Source organism: Stenella coeruleoalba (genome assembly GCF_951394435.1).
Source record: "Stenella coeruleoalba genome assembly, chromosome: 10".
NCBI lineage: Eukaryota > Metazoa > Chordata > Mammalia > Artiodactyla > Delphinidae > Stenella > Stenella coeruleoalba.
Window position 1 is genome coordinate 66,970,923 of NC_137156.1, and position 14,131 is coordinate 66,985,053.

General features: G+C 42.5%; 1 protein-coding gene across 3 annotated transcripts in view; it reads left to right on the top strand.

Moving 5' to 3' along the window:
* The window catches only part of RBM6 (RNA binding motif protein 6), a 107,018-nt gene that overhangs the window by 74,809 nt on the left and 18,078 nt on the right, over positions 1-14,131 (top strand). For 2 of the 3 annotated variants that reach the window (XM_079933616.1, XM_079933617.1), the window contains one exon: positions 9,687-9,761. In XM_079933616.1, the coding sequence (XP_079789742.1) occupies positions 9,687-9,761 (75 nt within the window). Of the gene's footprint in view, positions 1-6,799; positions 8,749-9,686; positions 9,762-14,131 lie in introns of those variants that run through there. The other variant, XM_079933618.1, reaches the window with a different exon arrangement.

Here is a 14,131-nt window from a genome sequence, read left to right on the forward strand (position 1 = left end):
CTTATAAAGAGGAGAAATTTTCAATTATATGATCACTTATCTTGGTTATTTTGGTGGTCTTCAAACAAATATAAGGGATGCCTTTTAATACATTGGATGGTGTATCTTAGGTCTTGAGAGTGTTTCAAGGCATCCAAGGGTTAAGTCTCTGTTATATTTCCAGGGCACACAGGTCTGACCAGGAGGGTTTCTTCATGGCCAGAGGCTGTGCCTTTGTAGCACTTGATAGTACCTCTAGCTGGGATAGTGTTAGAGACCCGCTGGCTTTGTCTTCTCCCAAACTCCTGGATTACCAGAGATTTCTGCGCTGTGCAGAGATCATTCCCTCATTCTCTATATGTATCTGTTGCAATGGCAGCCATGATATTACAGCTCAGCAGATGTTGCTTCCTCAGTATGGACTAATTTAATGTGGGCACATCTTCCATGTGAAAAGCCATCCCTTGTTTTTATTAGGGGCTGAAGTTTGATAATTCTGTTATTTGCATGTGAGAATGAGTAGATCTAAGAGTTAGGAGGACTTCCCTGGTGGCGCAGTGGTTAAGAATCCACCTGCCAATGCAGGGGACACGAGTTCAAACCCTGGTCCGGGAATATCCCACATGCCGCGGAGCAACTAAGCCCATGTGCCACAACTACTGAAGCCTGTGCGCCTAGAGCCCGTGCTCCGCAACAGGAGAAACCACCGCAGTGAGAAGCCCACGCACCGCAACGAAGAGTAGCCCCTGCTCACCGCAACTAGAGAAAGCCCGGGCGCAGCAATGAAGACCCAACACAACCAAAAATTAATTAATTAATTAATTAAAACAGTTAGGGATCCAACTTGTTCTAGTGGACCTTTTCTGACTTGAAACTTCCATTGTTAGTCTTGTAGCTTCTGTCAGAGTGGCAGTGGGTCTATAGCTTTTTGACTAAGAAATAAAGAATGGTGGGTGGTTACTTCTGCTAAAATGGCAGTTGAACAGTGAGTGTTCAGAAGTCTGGCAGCTTTGTATTTTATTCATCTTTTCAAGGCCCTGTTTCTGCAGAAAGTATGTTAGCAGGATTCTCTGAAGTGTCTGAGCCCAGAACACTGAAGCCAGAGAGGCTAATAGAGACCACCTTCAAGAGAGCTAAGATTCTTGGGTGGGAGGTAGTAGGTAAAGAGCCAGGAGAAATAATCTCTTTTCAATGGTGAGGCCAGAAGAATAGCTGCTGGTTTTTTGGGGGATGCCTGGGGAATATTGTGCAGCCTTTGTGGTAGGCTCAGCAGTGTGGCCTACTTGTGGGCCTCATCTGCTCTCTTGGCTGTTCCTGCTACCTCCAGTCGTCAGCTCTGTAAGAAAAAGAAATGAGAGAGAAATGGTTTGAACATTATTCAGCAAACAAAGCAAAATAAGAAGCTGTATATTCTCCACATTGATTTTAGCAACTTGCTTTTTCTTCCCCTACGGTGACTCAGTTTAGAGACCTAGACAATGAAGCATGAGTATATGTTGAATTTAGGGTCCACTTTTCCCAGAAGAAAAGAGCCAGGGGATCTAGAACAATAGTCATCTTAGAATATGAAAGAATAAAATGGAGGTTATAGAAACCGGAATTCTGAAAGGAATTCTGAGGATATCAGTAAGATATGTTCAAACCTAATTTTCTAATTCCACTAAGAACTAGATGGTATCTTTATTTGGAAATAAGTAATTGAATAATCAGGGAAATCTTAACTAAACTGAGGTCTCTATAAACATTGGCTGAAACATTGTTCTAAAACATACAAAATTATAACAAACTGAAAGTTTCAAAAATATTTGCATTTTAGTGGTTCACAGTTGTTTGATTATTCTAAGCACTGTTAACTGGAGCTTGTAAATTGTTTCTTTATGGTAAGATATTTGTGGTGAGGGACTTTGCTGAGTGCCCCGTCTGCCTGGCAGTCTCAGTCTTTGTAATAGGACCTCATCTTCTCACAAGGAACGAAAAGACTTTTGGCTGTTTTGATTATTTATTTGTTTGTTTGTTTATGTTTTCCCTCTTTGTTTTTGACTCAAATGACTCTTAGAATAGAAGTCTCTCATAGATCCCCTGGTAGATGAGTCTATCCATCCTAAGTCTTCCAGGACCTAAGTTAATGAAATCATCTCCAAGACTGCAGATCACTGATTTTCTTTCACAATGATAGAGGCATTTTATGGGATCTTACTTTAAAATACACAAAAGAATGGCAGGGAATGGTGGTGGAGTGGGTGGAATATATTCTCAGCACCAGATGCCTGTGTCGTCAGCGCCTGTGTTGTGTTTCTGGAACAGAGACCTTACTTCCACCAACTCTGAGCCTGGTGAGTAGGGCCCAGTGAAACACAGGTCAGCCATACTGCTTCAAAGAGCACAAATAAGGTTTTAGTTTTAGCAAGAGGTAGGTTGTGTCCTCTTAGGAAATGACAGTTAAACTGGTCAGGCAGTAAACAGTGTTATTAAGTAGCATTTTAGAAAACATGTTTGTTGTGCTTTTGTCTGGAGAAGAAAAGATATCCAGATAAGTAGCTGCCTAGAGGGCAGTGTCTCCTTGCTCCTCAATCTTTTTTTTTTTTTTTTTAACATCTTTATTGGAGTGTAATTGCTTTACAAGTGAATCAGCTATACATATACATATATCGTCATATCTCCTCCCTCTTGCGTCTCCCTCCCACCCTCCCTATCCCACCCCTCTAGGTGGTCACAGAGCAGCGAGCTGATCTCCCTGTGCTATGTGGCAGCTTCCCACTAGCTATTTTACATCTGGTAGTGTATATATGTCCATGCCACTCTCTCACTTTGTCCCAGCTTACCCTTCCCCCTCCCCATATCCTCAAGTCCATTCTCTACATCTGCGTCTTTATTCCTGTCCTGCCCCTAGGTTCTTCATAACCAATTTTTTTCTTTTTGGTTCCATATGTACGTGTTAGCATACAGTATTTGTTTTTCTCTTTCTGACTTACTTCACTCTGTATGACAGACTCTAGGTCCATCCACCTCCCTACAAATAACTCAATTTCATTTCTTTTTATGGCTGAGTAATATTCCATTGTATATATGTGTCACATCTTCTTTATCCATTCATCTGTCCGTGGACACTTAGGTTGCTTCCATGTCCTGGCTATTGTAAATAGAGCTGCAGTGAACATTGTGGTACGTGACTCTTTTTGAATTGTGGTTTTCTCAGGGTATATGCCCAGTAATGGGATAGCTGGGTCGTATGGTAGTTCTATTTTTGCTCCTCAGTATTAATTGGACCCTCAAGTGCTATTTTGTTTCTGGTGGAGTTTCCATCAGGTGGCTGCCCTCCTGGTGGCTCAGAGGGCAACTCAGCTTCTGTTGGGTGAAAGGCCATTCTAAGCAGAGGGTACATGGCAGTCAGTGGACCAAGCTAGAGTTGTTGTCAGTGGACCAAGCTAGAGGTGTCACAGAGCCTTCTGTGTACTTCCTTCAGGATTTTTGGCCTCTACTTCCCTCCTTCCTTCCTTTCCTTTTCTCTTTCTGTCTCATTCTGGTTTTGGCCTTTGGGGATACTGAGTTTTACAAGATGTTTGAACTGTAACTTATCCTTGTACCAGAAGGAATGAGCCTAGCTGCTATGCAAAAGAGTTCTATAAAAACTACCCTTTTATACTGAGGGGAATGACATATGGTCAGCCCTCCATATGCACAGGTTCTGCATCTGCAGATACAGAAGGCCAGCTATACTACACCATTTTATTTTGTTTTATTTTTTGTATAAATTTATTTATTTTATTTATTTTTGGCTGCATTGGGTCTTCGTTGCTGCACACGGGCTTTTCTCTAGTTGCAGCGAGCGGGGGCTACTCTTCCTTGTGGTGCACGGGCTTATTGCTGTGGCTTCTCTTGTGGAGAATGGGCTCTAGGCACACGGGCTTCAGTAGTTTTGGTTCGCGGGCTCTAGAGCACAAGCTCAGTAGTTGTGGCTCACGGACTTAGTTGCTCTGCGGCATGTGGGATCTTCCCAGACCAGGTCCCGAACCCCTGTCTCCTGCATTGGCAGGCGGATTCTTAACCACTGCGCCACCAGGGAAGCCCTACTAGAGGCTTTTAGATGAGACTTCAGCATCCTTGGATTTTGGTATCCGTGGGGGTCCTGGAACCAATCTCCCACAGTTACCAAGAGATACATCTGTTTTAAACCTGTTATTTTGTTCCTCTTGCTTTACTCTTTCAGCAGGTCCATTTGATTGTTGTTGGTGTTGAAATTCCTGGTAATGTACTTACTAGCAGCCCTCTTTGTCTTAGACACAGCACCTAAAGTAATTGTAGGTACTTTAAGAACATAAAGAGCACCTTGAGCAGGCCAGTTGGAGGATTGGCAGTGCTATCAAGAAACAGAGTCTTTATGGCAGTCTCTCTAAAAACTCCCTGTGGGGCCATTGCCTGTAAATTTCTTTAGACTTGCCTTGTGCACCTTTTCATCAGAAACCACCTGTTTTTTTTTTTTTTTTTGGCTGTGTTGGGTCTTTGTTGCTGCACGCAGACTTTCTCTACTTGTGGCGAGCGGGGCCTACTCTTCACTGTGGTGCACAGGCTTCTCATTGCGGTGGCTTCTCTTGTGTAGCATGGGCTCTAGGCGCACGTGCTTCAGTAGTTGCAGCACGTGGGCTTACTAGTTGCGGCACACGGGCTTCAGTAGAGAAGCCACCTCTTTGGTGTGGCAAGTATTATGAGTTGACTGACACCTTGGAAGTTTAAAAACAAAGAAAAGCAATATGATGAAAAGAAAACCTGACATTCAGTCCCATATAAGTTGCTAACTAGCTCTATAATCTTGGGCAGGGTGCTCCATGTATCTCAGCCATACTTTCCCATGTGGAAGTAGGTATTATTTATGTCCTATTGTGAGGATTTATCAAGATGACATTTGTGAAGAATGCCTTTATAAACTGTAATTGCTTTGTGAATAAAGATTACTATCTCTGATAGACAGTACCAGTTCTCAGCCACCAGTAACTTGATTCTCCCATCCTGTGTTTGGAAGAAGCACAAATCTGCAAAGAGGGCTTGCTCATTTTTCAGCGTGAGTTGTATTCACAAGGCTCACATACTTTCCCCCTGCCTTTGATCCTGTCTGTCTCCCTCTCTCTCCATATTTGAATGGGGTGATCTTTTATGCCACACAGCAATCATATTCTCAATACAGAGTATAACTGTGACTCTGCTTGTGGGAGATCTTCAGAAAAGATGCAAAGCTGCTGGCCAGAAACGTTCTTTCCTTTCCATTTTCTCTTGTACCTCCCCAGTACCTTAAGAATCCTTGGGCTTGGTTATAAACCAGCTGGAAGTTACGATAGAGTCTCAATTCTCTGACCCAAGTCCTTTTCACAGGTTAACAGTCACAAAATGGAGTTATGAAGTCTCCAAGAGCAGCAGATGAAAAGGGAAATGGAAATGTGAATGTTGAATTTAGCAGCCCTCAGACCCAGAATATGCTACTCTCTAGTGTCCCTGAGGTGGAGAGTAAGGACTCGCTTTGCTCTTCAGGAGTGTGATTATCTCTCGCTGCTTCCAGCTTTTTCACATTAAGACCCTTTGAAATATACTTAGGGACACATATATGTGACTTTGTCAAGTGAGAGCTTTGGGCTTGGGAGGATTCTAGCAGGTTTTAATCTAATTTACGCCTAATCTAACACGACTGAGAAAGGGGGTGTCTTTGGTTTTACTTTCAAATATATGGTGGTACATCTTTAGAAGCCAGATGTGGTTAATCAGACTTGTCTTCATGGTACCTTTGCTTCAAGTGGCTTAATAAATAACCCAATAATTCAAATGATGAATAAAAATTCTAGTGTGTGAAGGTGGTGGGTAATAGACAATTAAAAGTGGTCATCCGGGCTTCCCTGGTGGCGCAGTGGTTAAGAGTCCGCCTGCTGATGCAGGGGACACGGGTTCGTGCCCCGGTCTGGGAAGATCCCACATGCCGCGGAGCGGCTAGGCCTGTGAGCCGCTGAGCCTGCGCGTCCAGAGACTGTGCTCCGCAACGGGAGAGGCCACAACAGTGAGAGGCCCGCGTACCGCAAAAAAAAAAAAAAAGTGGTCAACCAAAAAGTTACAAAATCATCCTACCCACTTATTAATCCAACTCCCCACAGGTTGTTTCCTTAGGAGACACTGGCATATCTTTATGAAATCTGAACAAAAGACCTGACAGGAATGGGGAGGAGTACAGTATAAGTCACGCCTGTGCTTGGTACATCTGGGCAGCCGCTGTATAACACCTGGGGAATCAAATCATAAATCAACCTGATTGTTCTTATTCGAGTTTTTTGTGTCTGTTTATTCTTTTTTTCTTAGAATTTTTTTAAAAACATATTTATTTATTGATTTGTTTTGGGCTGCATCGGGTCTTAGTTGTAGTACGTGGGATTCTCCACTGCAACACACAGGCTCCTCATTGCGGGGCATGGGCTTCTCTCTAGTTGTGGTGCATGGGCTCAGTAGTTGTGGGGCGTGGGCTTAGTTGCCCCGAGGCAGTGGGATTTTAGTTCCCCCACCAGGGATCAAACCTGTGTCCCCTGAATTGGAAGGCAGATTCTTAACCATTGGACCACCAGGGAAGTCCCGTGTCTGTTTATTCTTATTAAAACAGTTGGCTCCTGGGCTTCCCTGGTGGCACAGTGGTTAAGAATCTGCCTGCCAATGCAGGACACATGGGTTCGAGCCCTTGTCTGGGAGGATCCCACATGCCGCGGAGCAAATAAGCCCGTGCGCCACAACTACTGAGCCTGCACTCTAGAGCCTTCGAGCCACAGCTACTGAAGCCCGCGTGCCTAGAGCCCGTGCTCCACAACAAGAGAGGCCACCGCAATGAGAAGACCCCATGCAGTCATAAATAAATTTATAAAAAATCAATTCGCTCTGTTCTTCAATAGTGATGGGTTTAACAGCCATTTTGTATTCTTTAGCAGTGGTGTCTGGTAGCCTCATGTCTAACCATGTGCAGATTGAAAAGAAAGGGCCGCCTTAGTTGTAGGGGGCTCTGAGGAATAAGAAATCAGTGGTTAGGACTCTGCACTTCCGTTGCAGGGGGTACGGGTTCAATCCCTGGTCCGAGAACTAGGATCCTGAAAGCCTCGTGGTGCTGCCAAAAAAAAAAAGAAATCATGCATGCCATTGTAACACATGAATTGAAGGTAATCTTCTCAAATTGATATGCTGTGAGTACTCCTAGCAGGGCGAGTTCCCTAGCTTCGACAGAAAGTCATCAACAGCTTCTGGAACATCATATTTGTTATCTGATAAGTATAACGTGCTCCTTGCCTTAGGAATTCCTGAGTCTACTGATGCCTCCAAGTGGTACAATCAGAATTTGCAATTGACTGCAATTCACAGTATTGCCTTGTTCTGATGGCACTGTTCACTGTTCAAATGGCAACCCCCGTGTTTTATGGACTGGGTGTACAGGTGTACACGACAGCAGTACCTTCCTCTAGAGCCACTGTGTGCTAAAGCACTCCAGTCTTCCAGGGATAGTTGGATCCATTCAGTCTTTTTTTCGTTCCATAACTGCTTATTAAGCTCCTTTTCTGTACCAAGTACTGAGCTTGGTACTGATAATAAAAGACCAGCAAGATTTAGCCTGGTTGATCAGATTTGGCCCAGCATTTGAAAACTAACACTAAGCGCTGTCATAAAGATACAGGTTCTGACATGCAGTGACCATTCCCTTATGAAAGCTTAGTCTTTCAGTAGATTGAAATGGAGTGTGAAGTATTATCACCTGACAAGCAAGTAAGATGAAGTGAGTAGCTAATCTGATGAATGAGTGACTAGTCCTTTTCTAGCACTTAGGGCTCGAAATACAGGTATTGAGCCCTAACTATATCCCATGCTAAGCACTTGACATGTATTAATTTACTTAATCTTCATAACCACCTTATGAAGTAGGTACTGTTATTCCTACTTTACAAATGAGGAAACTGAAGCGCAGAGAAGTTAAGGACCTTGCTGATGAAGGTCATGGAGTGGAGTCAGGATGCAAGTTTAGGGAACCTGACCCAGAGTCCATATTCTTAAATGACATGATATACTGCCTCTGGGTGGAAGGGTATCATCTTGACCAACCTCCTGTATAGGTAGAGCTTGGCAGAGTGATAATCCCCCGACCCTCCCTGTCTGCAGAGCTTTTTCTCTTTCCTGGATTGGCTCCTAGAGCAGATTACCTATCCCTAAGAGTGAGCAGGAGTTGCCAAATGCAGCAGGCAGTCCCTTATCTACAGCCCCAGAAGTGAATCTGCCTCTCCCTTTCACCAGCTGGGTAACCTTACCTCTCTGAGCATGTTTCGTCATCTGTAAAATGGAGATAATGATCATGGGATCATTTAGGGGTTAAATGAGATAACATACTTAACAGTTTCTGGCTCTGAGTAAGCACTTAAAAAATGTTAGCAAATTTTTATTATCATTGTCCTCTAGCCTTGAGAACAAACCATGAAACAGTTTCTCAGAGACCAGATTCTAGGGCTTAGGTAGGTGGGCAGGTTTTTTTTTGTTTTGTTTTGTTTTCACAAGACAATAATTTTATTCTATGTATTTCTCTTGACTCTTTTGGTGTGAAAAGCAGAGAGGTAAAGCATTATTTGACAGATGTATGGATTCAAGCAAGAAACTGAGGTCCAATTGCAAAGAAATGCCTTGTATAACTCAGAGCCCTGTCTGAGGAGACACAGAGGACCCTAGAGGGCGGAGAATGAACACAGCGCAGGGGCTAGTTCCAGAGTCGCATCCTCGGTTAGTTCACTTGCAAGTGTGGGTGAGGGTCCCTTGTCAGTAGGCAGAGATTTTTTTTTCCTCTGCTCTAACACATATCTGCTGTCTAGTGTTTATTAAACAAAATTTATTTTTTTTCTTGATGTGAAAGAATTCGTGTCTTGTCCAAAATGCAGAGGCAAAGGAGCTCTGTAACTGCAGGCTTGTTGAACCCCTTTTCCCACCTGTTCTGGTGCCAGGCTTTCCCAAAGTGCTTATTTGCCAATGGTTGCTCCTCAGTTCTCATGGCCAGCTCACTCTGAAGGCTCCAAGCCACAGTGATGCTGCTGCCACCACCGCCACTACCACCACTGCTGCCACCACCAGCCATTCAGTTTCCTGCTCTAAGGATGTGACCTGCCGTGAAGCTTTCACATTCCTCTTTTCTTCCTGTCTTCGGTGTTGTACCTCTTTCTTTTGGTGCTTTTGCCATGCAGCAGTATTGCAAAAAAAGTTTTCAGGCACCAAAGTTAAGAGCCCGTACTACCTCACCAAGGGGATTTGAGTTAGCCATGGAAAAGAAGATAATTGAGAGGGCTCCTGTGCCTCTGTGCTTCAGAAGGAAAGAGTTTGCTTCTTGACAGTGTGCCAGCTCCCTAGCCAGGTGGGGGACGTGCTGGGACTACATGACCTCTGGAGGAGTAGACTGGGCCTAACCTGCCCAAAGACAGTGCCCCAACCCACAGGAGCCAAGGCTGAAGACTGATTTCACCTTCTCCCATTCCCTTTCCCTAAGCTTAAGCTTGCTCTGCCACACTGTCCCAAGTCTGTGGCTTATAACAGCCATTTCCTTTTGCTGATGAATAAGCCCACTCTTTGTAAAATGTTTCAACTTAGGGACTGGAAAGGCTCTCTGTGCTTTCCTGTCTCTTTGTTTCTCCAAAGGTTAATGTTAATGGCTTCTGTCTTTGTCTTTACAGGGAACTCTAATGATCCATGACAAAGAGGTCACCCTTGAGTATGTACCAAGCCTGGATTTTTGGTACTGCAAACGGGTAAGTGCCAAGAATTCCTCTCCTTAGAAGTAAGGATCCAGCATCACAGCTCCTCCATGTCTACAGGAATGCTGCCTGGTGTAGTATGCATTGCCAAGGGCAAAGCTCTTCTTCCTTGGTTCACTTCAGATGAACTGGAGGTCAGGGCAAGATCATCTATAATTTCTGCTTCCCAGCTACTGCCTGTGGCCATAGAGGGTTCTGGGTCTGTAGTTGGAGACCTTTTCCCAAGGACATATGCCATGCTTTCTGTTGATTACAAACTGAAAGAAAAACAGTCCCTTGACTTATAACCTCTCCCCAGTTACCCTTCCTGGGGTAAAGAGGATTTATTAGTGTTTGGAATGATGTATATAAAGAGGCTGGTTCTGTGAGAGATACACATTTTTTTTGGATATTCAGGGGTTTCCAAGGATATAGAACTTTAGGTACCATGGTATTTTTCCTCTCTTCAACTTCATATTGTTCTTGAATGGCATATATAAAGATTTTAGGCTCTACTCTTTTTTTTTTTTTTTTTTTGCGATACGTAGGCCTCTCACGTTGCGGAGCACAGGCTCCGGACGCGCAGGCTCAGCGGCCATGGCTCACGGGCCCAGCCGCTCCGCGGCATGTGGGATCTTCCCGGACTGGGGCACGAACCCGTGTCCCCTGCATTGGCAGGCGGACTCTCAACCACTGCGCCACCAGGGAAGCCCCAGGCTATACTCTTTTTAGAAGTCCAGTTTGATTGCAAATGAGCATGAAAATATATTTTGTCACTTTTCATTGCTACTGTTTAGTTTCAAAAATAAATTTGAAAAATCTATATAAAGTTTCTGAACCAAGATTCATTAAAAGTGTTGTAGAACTTGATAAAATTAAGTAAAAGTTTTAGCTTTACATTTTTGAATACAATTTGAATAGCTATGATTGTCATTGACCAAAGTATTCATAGTTCATGGATGTAGTACCTTAAGCTGTCAATTTAGGAAAACATTTAACTATTTTTTAAAAGGTGGTGAAATACACATAACATTAAATTTACCATTTTAACCATTTTAAAGCATATAATTCAGTAGCCTTAAGTACATTCACAATGAAGTGCAATCATCAACACTGTCTAATTCTAGAACTTTTTCATCATCCTAAAAGGAAACCCCATATCTATTAAACAGTCTCTTCCCATTCCCCTTTCCCTCAGTTTCTGGAAACCACTATTACTACTCTGTTTTTTATCTCTATGAATGTGCCTATTCTGAACATTTCATATAAGTAGAACCATATATTATGTGACCTTTTGTGTCTGCCTTCTTTCACTTAGCATGTTTTCAAGGTTCATCCATGTTATAGTGTGTATCAGTACTGCATTTATTTTTATGGCTGAATAATATTATATGGATATACCACATCTTGTTTATCTGTTCATCAGTTGATGGACATTTGAGTTGTTTCTACTTCTTGGCTATTGAGAATAAGACTGCTATGAATATTCATGTGCAAATTTTTGTTTGAAAACCTGTTTTCAGTTCTTTTGGAAGTGCCCAGGAGTAGAATTGTTGGGTCATATGGTACTTTTCATTTTTTAACTCTTTGAGGAACCAATAAACTGTTTTCCACAGACAGCAGCTGCACCATTTTGCATTCCCTCCAGCAGTGTCTGAGGGTTCCAATTTCTCCACATCCTTGCCAACATTTGTTATATTCCTTTTTTTTTTTTGATAGTAGCCATCAAACTATTTCACAACCACCAGTGAGTATGAAATAGTATCTCATCATCATGATTATGATGATGATTTGCATTCCCCTAATGACTAATGATGTTGAGCATCTTTTCTTGTGTTTGTAGCCACTAGTATATCTTCTTTGGAAAAATGTTTATTCAAGTCCATTTTTGATTAGGTTGTCTTTTTTTTTTTTTTGGAGTGTAGTTGATTTACAATGTTGTGTTAGTTTCAGGTGTACAGGAAAGTGAATCAGTTATACATATATTTATATCCACTCTTTTTTAGATTCTTTTCCCATATAGGCCATTACAGAGTATTGAGTAGAGTTCCCTGTGCTATACAGTGTAGGTCCTTATTAGTTAATCTATTTTATATATAGTAGTGTGTGTATGTCAATCCCAATCTTCCAATATATCCCTCCCCTCTGTCTTCTTGTTAATTTGTAAGAGTTCTTGGGAATTCCCTGGTGGTCCAGTGGTTAGGACTTGGTGCTTTGACTGCAGTGGCAATCCTTGGTCGGGGAACTAAGATCCCACAAGCTGTGCAGTGTGGCCAAAAAAAAAAAAAAAGAAAAAGTTGTAAGAGTTCTTTATATTTTCTGGATGTTTATCCCTTATCAGATACGTGATTTGCAAATATTTTCTCCCATTCTGTGTGTTGTCTTTCACTTGCTTGATAGTGTCCTTTGATACACAAGGTTTTAATTTTGATAAAGTCCAATTCATCTATTTTTTTCTTTTTTTAAAAAAATTTATTTATATATTTATTTATTTTGGACTGTGTTGGGTCTTCGTTGCTGTGCACGGTCTTTCTCTAGTTGCAGTGAACGGGGGCTGCTCTTCATTGGGATGCGCGGACTTCTCATTGCGGTGGCTTCTCTTGTTACAGAGCGTGGGCTTCAGTAGTTGTGTCTCATGGGCTCTAGAGTGCAGGCTCAGTAGTTGTGGTGCACGGGCTTAGGTGCTCCACGGCATGTGGGATCTTCCTGGACCAGGGCTCAAACCTGTGTCTCCTGCATTGGCAGGCGGATTCTTAACCACTGCACCACCAGGGAAGCCCCTATTTTTTTTTCTTTTATTGCTTGTCCTTTGGTGTCATGAAACCATTGCCAAAGCCAAGGTCTTGAAGACTTATCCGTATGTTTTCTTCTAAGAAATTTATAGTTTTGGCTTTTATATTTAGATCTTTGGTCTATTTTGAGTTAATTTTTGTTCCAGGTATGAGGTAAGGGTCCAGTTTCATTCTTTGGAATGTGGATATTCAGTTTTCCCAGCACCATTTGTTGAATTAACTATTATTTCCCCGTTGAATGGTTTTGGTACTCTCGTTGGAAATCATTTGACCATAGATGTATAGGTTTATTTCTGTAGACTCTCAGTTTTATTCTGTTGATCTATATTTTTATCCTTATGCCAGTACCACACTGTTTTTGTGTTTTTGGCTGCGTTGGGTCGTCGTTGCTGCGCATGGACCCTCTCCAGTTGCAGCGAGCAGGGGCACTCTTGGCTATGGTGCGGTGGCTTTGCCTGTTGTGGCACACAGGCTCTAGGCACGCGGTCCTCAGCAGTTGCAGCATGTGGGCTCAGTAGTTGTGGCTCATGAGGGCTCAGTAGTTGTGGCTCGTGAGAGCTCAGTAGTTGTGGCACACAGGCCCAGCTGCTCCACGGCATGTGGGATCTTCCCAGACCAGGGCTCGAACCCGCGTCCCCCGCATTGGCAGGCATATTCTTAACCACTGCGCCACCAGGGAAACCCACCACACTGTTTTGATTACTGTAACTCTTTAGTAAGTTTTGCAGTCGGGAAGTGTGAGTCCTTCGATTTTGTTCTTCTTTTTCAAAACTGTTTTGGCTACTCAGGGTCCCTTGCAATTTCATATACATTTGAGGATCTGCTTTTCCATTTCTGCAAAAAAGGCCATTAGAATTTTGAGAACATTTTGCATTTTAATAGTGACTGCCTCTATGTCTTAGAATTATGAGTGATTTTCCCCTGTCTCTTAAACTTTCCATTATTAGCTATAATGCACACGTATTGTTTATTTTATAATCAAGAGGTGGAGGGAGATAGCATTAAAGGGAAAGTTTTGAACTCTATTTTCTGTTAACCAGCAGACAAAAATGTTAATATCTGACATCAGAATTATGTAGCTGTTGCCAAGGCTGTTGCTTGAAAGAACAGAATAGCTTGGTTAAATTGTTCCCTAAAATGGCAGGCCACTTGTTCAGCTGTTTCAGAGATACTTTGTAATTTTTGTGCTTTTCTGGAAGAGTTGAGGTGCCAACCCTGCATATGTGATCTTTGGCCTGATGTGAAATGCACTGACTTTTAAAAAAATTCATAGCGGTATTACTCATAATAACCAAAAAGTAGAAGCAACCCAAATGCCCATCAACTGATGAATGGATAAACAAAATGTGGTATAGCCATACAGTGGAATGCTATTTAGCAGTAAAAAGGAATGAAGTACTGATAGGTGCTACAACATGAATGAACTGGGAAAAGACTATGCCAGACGCAAAAGATTAATTCTATAGGACTGGGGGTGAGAATGGGAGATGACTCCACCAGGTTTCTTTTGGGGATGAAGAAAATGTTCTAAAGTTAGATTATGGTGATGATTGTATTATAGATATGCTAGAAATCATTGAATTGGACACTTAA